The sequence below is a fragment of the Benincasa hispida genome, chromosome 3 (genome assembly GCF_027475165.1).
Source record: "Benincasa hispida cultivar pf3 chromosome 3, pf3_genome.v1.1, whole genome shotgun sequence".
In the NCBI taxonomy this organism is placed as follows: Eukaryota; Viridiplantae; Streptophyta; class Magnoliopsida; order Cucurbitales; family Cucurbitaceae; genus Benincasa; species Benincasa hispida.
Genome location: NC_143480.1, coordinates 70,508,350 through 70,518,591, shown reverse-complemented (window position 1 = coordinate 70,518,591; position 10,242 = coordinate 70,508,350). Strand labels below are relative to the sequence as shown.

At 29.9% G+C, this 10,242-nt stretch overlaps 1 protein-coding gene across 1 annotated transcript; it reads left to right on the top strand.

Moving 5' to 3' along the window:
* Positions 1 to 803: 803 nt before the first annotated feature.
* Positions 804 to 5,659, top strand: LOC120074581 (putative inactive leucine-rich repeat receptor-like protein kinase At1g66830). The gene is made up of 2 exons (XM_039027741.2): positions 804 to 2,498; positions 4,898 to 5,659. Exons 1-2 carry the CDS (start codon positions 941 to 943, stop codon positions 5,536 to 5,538), a joined length of 2,199 nt encoding a protein of 732 aa, XP_038883669.1. The 5' UTR covers positions 804 to 940; the 3' UTR covers positions 5,539 to 5,659.
* The last annotated feature ends 4,583 nt before the right edge of the window (positions 5,660 to 10,242 follow it).

Genomic DNA, 10,242 nt, shown 5'->3' with positions numbered 1-10,242 from the left:
CATGTAGAAAACCAAACAAACGTATACATTAAAATTGTTTTGAAAAAAATTTAACCGAACAAGTATTTTTTTTAAATAGTTTTTTTCCTTTAAGGCCCCGTTTGTTTCATAGATTTTCCCATGGGATTTTATACAGACATTTAATATCCATGTTTAGAGTGTCATCTCAATATAATAAACTAGTTAACTACCTTTCCTCTGGGCACATACCAGAAAGTCAATAAACCATAGAATTTTGGGTTATTGAGGGATATCAAGTACTAGAGCTCGCCTGTCTAGGGGTTGCTAGGTTCACTTTCCCTGCCTCAAGATCGATTGTTGGCCTAGGGATATCCCCAGCTATTGATTGAGGGTAAAATTCCTCAGTTGAGGGCTTGAATGCTTCGTTCACAGAATTCAACTTTTTAAAACCCATGATATTATTATTCAAGGAACTTTAAAACCCATATGACATGAATTTTTTTAATACCCTACAAAAGTGTGGAGTTTTTATGTCTCGAAGATGAACAGTAAAAATATAGCAATTAATTAACAAAATAATAAATTAATCAATGTTAAATTTAATTGACCTCTTACATTTAATTAAGTAACTATTTACTTTTAGTTTATATATACAAATTTTTGAATTGAATATAAATATTTAATTTTTAAAAAATAATTATCCATTACATGTGAATATAGACATTAATTATCCAAGATATTTAATATTTAAATATTAAAATCCTAAATATTTAATATCTATAGCCATATGAATCACTATCCATCGAAACGGCCGTAAGGTGTTTGAATGAAACTGGTTTTTTTTTCTTTTGGAAAATACTGTTTTTCATAAAGGCTCAAGAATTAAGAAAAATACAGATACACATTTCTCCAAACATGGTAAAAATATATAGAAATAAGAAGAGGCATTTTGAATTTGACATGCCACAGGGAGAAATGAATGACAATAAACAACCCTTTTTATTTTCACTTTATTGGGATTAGTGGGTTCTACACTTCTTCTTCTAAGCCTTCACTCACTGCTCATCCAATTTTCAAAACCCCATTCATTCCTCGAGAATCTCTCCCTCTTCCAAATTCAAATTCCCTCTTCTCTAACCAACTCTTCTGCAACTCCCAAGCTCCTCAACAATGGCGGATTCCAAACCCCTCATCTAATCCCCAATCTCCAACCCCCAAAATGCCCCCATTTCCCTCCTTCCTACTCACCTTCTTCTTCTTCTTCTACTTCTTCCTTTCTTTCACTTCCTCTCTCAACTCCGATGGCCTCTCCCTCCTCGCCCTCAAGGCCGCCATTGAATCCGACCCATCTCACATTCTCGAGTCCTGGTCCGAGTTCGATTCCACCCCATGTCACTGGCCCGGAATCATCTGCACTCGCGACCGAGTCACTCAGCTCTCTCTCCCCAACAAAGGCCTCACCGGCTACATCCCTTCCGAACTCGGCCTCCTCGATTCCCTCCGCCGCCTCACTCTCGCCTTCAACAATTTCTCTAAACCCATTCCTTCCCATCTCTACAACGCTACAAATCTCGTCGTTCTAGACCTTTCCTACAACTCCCTCTCTGGGTCGCTTTCCGATCAAATCGGCGACCTCAAGAAGCTTCGGCATCTCGATTTATCCTCAAATGCCCTCAATGGTTCTCTCCCTAATCGCCTCACTGACCTAACCGAACTCGTCGGAACTCTCAATTTGTCCTACAATCGATTCTCCGGCGAGGTTCCGCCTTCCTTCGGTAACCTCCCGCTGATCGTGAATCTCGACATCCGTCACAACAATCTCACCGGAAAAATCCCCCAAGTGGGTTCGCTGTTGAATCAAGGCCCGACGGCGTTCTCCGGCAACCCGAGTCTATGTGGGTTTCCGTTACAAACGCCATGTCCGGAAGCGCAGAACCCGAACGTCTTTCCTGAGAATCCGCAGAATCCCAAGTCACTGAACGCGAACTTCCCGGGCTACGGCGGCCGGAGAGAGAGTAGCGGCGGCGGCGTGTCTGGGTCGGCGGCAGTGGCAGTGGTGTCGTCGATATTCGCAGTGGTGGGGGCGGTGTCGCTGTCGGTATGGTGGTTCCGGAGGAAGGCGGTAGTGGGGAGGCCAGAGGAGGGCAAAACGGGAAAGGGGAGTCCGGAAGGGGAAAGTTGCGGGGAAATGGAAGGGCAAGATGGTAAATTCGTGGTGATGGATGAAAGGATGAATTTGGAATTAGAGGATTTGTTGAGGGCATCAGCGTACGTGGTGGGGAAGAGTAGGAGTGGGATAGTGTATAAAGTAGTGGCGGGGCGGGGATCTAGTGCAGGCGCGAGTATTGTAGCTGTAAGGAGACTTAACGACGGTGATGCCACGTTGACGTTGAAGGATTTTGAGAATGAGATCGAGGCCATTGGTAGGGTTCATCATCCCAACATCGTACGGTTGAGAGCTTATTACTATGCAACTGATGAGAAATTGCTCGTCACTGATTTCATCAAGAATGGAAGCTTGCACACTGCGCTACATGGTAATTTACTCTAAATTTTTACTTCCTTTTTTGCTTTAATTATACGTTTGGTTAATCAACTTACCCTAAATCACAAGTTTAGTTACCATAAGTTTTCAATTTTTTAAATTGTCAAAATCACTCTTAAAATATGATCGTAATTACAATTATACCTTTAAACTTTCAATAGTAACAACTGAACCCATAAACTTCTAAAAGTATTAAAACGGGTCCTCAAACTTACAATAATTGTAAAAATTTAACCCACAAATGATAAGAATTGAATATTTAAACTTATATAATTAATTTATACAATATTTTCGAGAGTCCAATTTCAACATTTGGATAAGGTTGAGGGTTCACTTTTTCAAATTGAAAGTTTAAGGGTATAATTATAACTATCATCACATTTTAGAGGTGGTTTTTACCATTTATATATAAATATATATTTAAATCATATGATTGTAAACTATATACAAGGATGCTATATTTTCTTCAAACAGTATGTGAGTTTTGTTTTTTTGTTCTTAAATTATATATTTCTAGTTAACTAGTTCTATGATGGGTAGTTTTGAAATAATAAGAAATTTGAAGGGGATGTTCGAAACTTTCAGAAGCTAAAGGGTTAATAATGGATTTTGGTTTTAGTTTGAGGTGAAATTTTTTATTTACCTAATATAAATATCTAATAATATTTAAGGATTTATACCAGAGGTAGTTCTCATTAATTGACCCATTGGTCAAAGTGATAACATTACTTTTAAAATTTAAACTAGATTCTCAGAATATTAAATAGTTTAGACAGTTTCTAGCTGATAAATGTTACATTGTTAAGACAATTGTTCCATGTGATTTTAATGGATGATCCAACCTCTGACACATGTCATTAAAAAAGAAAGAAAGTGAATTAACTTATCTAGTTTGGACTATATTTAACTTTGTATTACATAAAAATTTGTACAATGAAGTTTATATAATAATGGCAGTAATTAATTTGAGAAAATCATCGTGAATTGGTTTAATGTTAAAAAGAAAACATAGTCTCAATAAATGACTATGACATCAATGGTTCAATTCAAGGTGGTCACCTACCTTAGAATTAATTTTCTACGAATTTTCTTGACCCCTAAATATTATAGAGTCGATGAATTATCTAATAAAATTAGTCAAAATATGTATTAATTGACCCGAATATTTACAAATATAAATAAATTGAGAAGGGTTATGGAGTGGGGGTGACTTTGTAGTAGATGATGTTGAAAACTCAAGAAAAGGTTAAAAAAGGAAACACCTTTTCTCATTATTGAAAAAGTGGTGGGCCATACTTTATATCTAGGAAATTGAATTATATGGTGGAATCAGTTTAACTACATATAAGGTTGACTACATACTTACAAAAGAAAAGCATGGCTAAGTGATGAAGCTCTCTAATGTTTGTGTAATTTTTTTTTATTTATAGGATAAATAGCACAAGTTATGTTTGCACTTAGTTCTGTTGCAAAATAACCATGCATTATTCTTGCTTTTGAGATTATCAACCTTTTGGTCTTAAGAAATTATAATAATTACAGATGATTATTGGGAAATTTTTTCATAACCACTCGTTTAAACCACAAGTTTATGTTTGTGCTTAATAGATTTTAAAACTTCAAATTTGTGTCTAATCGACTTACGAATTAAAAAATGTAAAATAATATTAAATAAGTTCTTGAACTTTCAATTTTGTTTTTAAAATTAACAAATCTATTAGACATAGGATTGAATATTGTGTCTAACAAGATGTTAAACGTTCAATTATATATCTAATAAATTTATAAATGGTAAAAATTAAAAGGTTTACTAGACATACAATTGAGAATAGAAGAATTTTATTACGCTTTTCAAAAAAAATTTAGACACTTGGAGTTTTAAATTTTGGGCATCTTTCCTCCCTCACAGACTGGCACTATTCCCTATAGTTAAATGCTGATAATTATTTGTCTTTTATTGGAATTTTATCTTCCCACTATTTTGAAGCCTGCACTGCAGGTGCTCTGAATTTTCTCTTGTACTCTTTGTTCATTTCTGTTTGTGAAATCTCATTTTAAAGTTTGTTCAATTTTACTGGTCTAATTTTAGTCTTATACCTTTTATAAATCTTATATCTAATTTCTCCAAATTAATTTTTATTAAAATATTATATGTGCTTTCAAAATTTAGAGCAAAATTACTAATAAATAATAAAAAAAAAATTAAAAAACTAAACAATAAATATATAGTAAGGGTTAAATTTCAAGTGAAAAGGTCTTGAGATCTATCCTTTTGTTTATGATAGCATTTAGGGTTTCTAATACTCTGTTAATCTAATGTAAGAATGTCATTGTAACTTTTTTCTTTTTTCCGGTAGCAATGACGATCTCTGGTGACGACGTTTATTGCAGGAAATCCTTCTAGTTGTTTGTCACCTCTGCCATGGTGTGCAAGGTTAAAAATTGCCCAAGGAGCTGCAAGGGGTTTGGCATACATTCATGAATTTAGTGGTCGGAAATACGTACATGGAAACATAAAATCAACGAAAATCCTTCTCGACGACGATTTGGAGCCATATATTTCAGGTTTTGGACTCGGTCGTCTCGGCCAAGGAGCACCTAAGTTCACTGCAACCTCCTCTAAGAAGTTGAGCTCAAACCAAAATGTAATAAGCTCAATCATGGGGCCAAGCATTTCAACTCCCTCGGCGATGTACTTGGCGCCCGAGGTTCGGGAGTTTGGAGGGAAGTACACACAGAAATGTGATGTATATTCGTTCGGCGTCGTGCTTCTGGAACTTTTGAGTGGTAGATTGGCGGATGCAGGATCGGAAAATGAGGGGAAGGGGTTGGAATGTTTCGTTAGAAAGGCGTTTCAAGAAGAGCGCCCCTTGACCGAGGTTATAGACCCCCAACTTGTGCCTGAGATTTATGCGAAGAAACAAGTAGTTTCGACATTTCACGTTGCGTTGAATTGCACTGAGCTTGATCCTGAGCTGCGCCCCAGAATGAGAACGGTGTCGGAGAGTCTCGATCGAATCAAATCTCAGTGAAGGTAGTGTAGCTAGGTGAGATTGTGATTTATCATGACAAAGAATCAGTATCAGACACGTTTCGGATATCAATATTTTTAGATACTTCTCAAATACATAACGTATTTATTTTTATGCGTAATTTTTTTTTTTTAAAAAAAGACAAACAACTCCTCTAATCTTTTCCAATATAAAATTAGACAAACTAAAAGGAAAAAAATAATAATAATGGACCAAACCCATACTAAAATTATTTAATCTTCATCTCACATTTAAGTTTCTACAAATTCTACTAAAATATAAACTATTTGGATATCTTCGACAATTCAATGAAATATTTCTCCTAATTTTCTTGTTCTTTTTTGCAATATGAGTCACATTTCTATGGTATGTTATTAACTATTGTATTTCAACATCTTAGAAGTTTTTTTTTTATTGTATTTCAGTATTTGTATTCTATTTTATGTTATTGTACTTATATGCCAAATTTATCTATATCCTAGATTTTTTTAAAAGAAAAAGAAAATATATATTCAGCATATAAGTATCATCGTTTTTTAGAAATATATATTAAAAAATATATAAAAAATTGACGTATCATTAGATGTATTTGTTTTTAAAAATTAACGTATCATTATATCCGATCATATCCGTATCGTATAATCGCATCTGTGTCTGTGTTTCATTGTGTGTGATGAATCTTTTGTATGTAGAGCTCTAGGCTAATTAATGTCAATTATTTCAATAGGCTCTTTCTTCTTTCACTACAACTGTCCAAGAGTTTTGCCATAAAAAAAGAAGAAATGAAATATTACGGTGGTGGGCACTCATAGTCATATCAAATAATGATTGAAGGAGAAAAGAAATATAGTATAAGATTAAAATAGGAAAAAAAAAAAACTTATTTGATTCAAAGGCTTTGCGATTAATTTCCATTTGGCTCATAAATTTTAAAATGTTATATATTTAGTTTTTAAATTTTAAATTCGATTAGAATATAGTCTCCAAATTATAAAATGTTACAATTTTATTCCTAGGATTTAAGTATTGTTTTAATTTGGTGTTTAAATTTCAAGAATTATATTTTTGTCTTTAGTGTTGTTATGTATTAATTAATTTAAAAGAATTATAATTAAATAAATTTCATTATTTTTCTTCCAAATTAAAAGTTACTTTATAATTATTTTAATTTAGTTAATAGATATTACGTAGCGAAACAAAATGGGATTTTATCATCGTAATATTTTGAAACTTATAATCAAATGGTAACTAAACTCCAAAATATAGAGATCAAAAATATATTTTATTCATTAAAATGTATTTTTGACATGTTGGATAATTTAAAAGATTTTATTTATTTTATATTTATCTTAATTATTTACTTTCATTTTAAAACGTTGGTTAATGGGGGAGAATAAGTCTATTTTCAATTACGTAGGAGTAATTAGGAGTTTGTGTACGCTTTAATTGTCCTCTTCCCTCATATAGATATATATGTAGAAACTATGGTTTTCAAAATCTATTGATTGAAAAAGGTCTTTTGTGAGCCACAAGTCTAAAGAAATTCGCAAGATTGTTTAGCTTAGCTGCACACAAATTTTTTTTTTGAAGTGTGTTGTATCTTTAGAGTGAGGTGTCAAAATACTCGATGCAAGTAGGGGTATATCTTCTCTAGGAAGAGCTTTCAATACCGTGTCTCAAACCAAAATCACAATCTTTCTCAAACCCTTACGGTCTGTTTGGTAGACCATCTGAAAATAGAAATTTGAAAACAATGAATTAAATGAAAACATAGTTGTATTTCATGTTTTCAGATATTTGTTTGGTAGCAGAATTTAGAAATTGAATTTTAATTTAAATAATTGCAAACTAGTTATAGTTACCCACTAAATATTAATTGATAATTGGTTTAATTTATTTATGAATATGTTTTATGTTAAAAAAATTGTAAAATTATTATTTTTTAATAATGTATAATTTATAGGATAAATTAAAATTTTTGTCCCTATAATTTGCAAGAAGTTAAAATTTAGGTCCTATATTAATTTGAATTTACCCCCAATGGTTGATAAAAGCTTCACAAATAGTCTCTATGGTAGAGATTATTTAAAAGGGTTTAACAAACCATAGAGACTATGTGTGAAATTCCATCAAACCATAGGAACTAAAATCTAAATTTTAAAATTATATGGACTAACTTTTAACTTTATTTTAGACCAAATTTGGAATTTAACCTAATTTATAATATATTACATAATAAATATTTTAATTTTTTAAAAATTGAATTGGGTTTATAACATGACATATACTATATTTCTAAATTTTTTTAATATTATTTAAAATAATTGTGCATTTTAAATTTTAAAATTAAAATTCTAGACATAATGAAAACATAAAAATGTTGTTTTCAAAATTTACATTCTTTGAATCACATAATCTGAAAACAGTTTTGAGAAACATAATTCGGATTTCTACCAAATGTATGTTCACTAAATTAAGCGAATCTGAAAACATAAAACAAAATTTAGATTACCAATCAAACAAGTCCTTTATTATTTTATTTTCCAATCATTCAAAATTTATACTTAATTATTTAGAAAAAAATTTGAAACCTTTTCTTTTAGTCCATGCAACTTTAATAATCTAAGGTACTAGAAACTTTGACCAAAAAAAGGTGATAGGATTCCTTTTCATGTTGCTGATATATATATATATATTTTTTTCATGTCTATTATGTTGGCTGCTCACTTGTTTTAATTTTGGAGAAGTTAGATTTTTGATATACGAGTCAGTTTCATTTGTGATTATGATAGCTTTTAAAACAATTGCTGACAGCTGTGTTTTTTTAAAAAAACACTACGAAAAAAAGTAAAATAATATTTGGTAAATTTCAGTTTAGATTTGAAAAAGTAAGTTATAGTATTCGGTAAATGAATACAAAAATATCTTATTTTAGATATAATAACTAAAATAGACTTATGATTAGATTTTTAAAACTTTTTTGTAATCTAAAATTTTAAATAATTGTTTAGTAGGATAAAATTTTCTTAGTTATAAATTAATTTTTAAATATTAAGAAAAATAATTTTATTTGTTTAAAAAAATCAATATGTTATGCATTTAACTCATGAAAAATAAAAAATACATATTATTAGGTGAGAAATAGATAAATATATAAAATAAATCTTCTTTTTAAAGTATGAAATTAAAAACTAAATTAATTAAAAATTCTACCTAATTTTAGGATAATCTAAAAGTATTGTTTTTAAAGTAAACGTGAAATTAACCTGTTTTTAAAAATGATTTTAAAAGATTTAAGTTTATCAAATGCGATCTTTTCCAAATGATTTTATGATATAGTTAACACAATGTCAAAGTAAAGTTAGGGAATAGGTTTCTATTTGGTTACTAAATTTAGAAATTAATAGTTTAATGCCTAATCCCTTAGATGTAGAAATGATTTGGCATATAATTTTGATTAAGCTTAGTTGGAGATGTTGTATCATTTAAAATAATTATTAGCAGCTATGCTTTTAGAAACGTAAGTTGTGAGAAAAAATAGTGTTTGGTAAATTTTAATTTTAAGTTAGAAAAAATTAGTTGCGATGTTTAGTAAATTAATATTAAATTAGTGTAATTTAGGCCCATTTAGTAATAATTTTGTTTTTGAAAATTAAGCCTATTGACACTATTTTCACTTCCAAATTTCTTAACTTGTTATCTACTTTTTCACCAATAATTTAAAAAACCAAGCTAACTTTTGAGAAAAAAAAAAGTAGTTTTTGTTTTTTAAATGTGGCTAAGAATTCAACCAATGATGTAAATCATTGTAAGAAATGTGGATGAAATAGACTTAATTTTCAAAAACAAAAATTAAAAACCAAATAGTTACTAAAAAGGGTCAACATGATTACCAACGGGGCCTAAATAATTTGTTTTACATAACAATATAGATGGTTAATTTGTTAAACATTAAAAGAGTAATTATAAATGTATTAGTTGTAATTTATTAAGAATAAATAATATACTTATATTTAATAATTAATTAAAATTAATAATAATAATTAATTGATATTCCTTTATTAATTAATTAGACTATCATTTTCCAGTTATAATAATCCCACATGTATCGGAGAACATTAGAAAAACCATGTAAGATGAGTTCTAAAACTTCTTCCATAAAAGTATTTGAGTTTTAGAAAATGAAATCATGTGAAACAAATAAAAGTATTAAAGTTTTTGTATGAAATTTTATGACTAAATATGAGAAACGAATAGTTCCTTAACGTCTTAAACTAATAATTACGCAACTTTTTTTTTTAAATAATAAAAATGGACCAACATATTTATAAATATAGGAAAATGTGACTGTATATCATATATTTTGCTATATTTGAAATTATTTCTAATAATTTAACTATTTAAAACCATTACCTAAAGTAATTATTTTTTCCACTTTAATACGATTTGAAACAAAATATTTTTTATTTCAATGATTTGGAATTAGTGATATATTTATGGATTCAACCATCAATTGGATAGTGTTTCATTTTTAAATTTTGGACGTGCATGAATTGACTTAGAAAAAATATCGATTTTCGAAAATTCATTTTTATTTAAACGCTTTTGATAAAAATGATTTAAAATAAAATCACTCATTTTTTTTTGTTAACTTTTTCTCAAATGTGTTTTTATATATAAGTTTGTTTGATTGTTGCATATTAA

What these genes read in the sequence shown, in the direction of transcription:
- LOC120074581 (XM_039027741.2), top strand. Translation starts at nt 941, where the DNA reads ATGACAATAAACAACCCTTTTTATTTTCACTTTATTGGGATTAGTGGG. An exon ending in CTTGCACACTGCGCTACATG is followed by an intron (nt 2,499 to 4,897) that starts GTAATTTACTCT and finishes CGTTTATTGCAG; the next exon opens with GAAATCCTTCTAGTTGTTTG.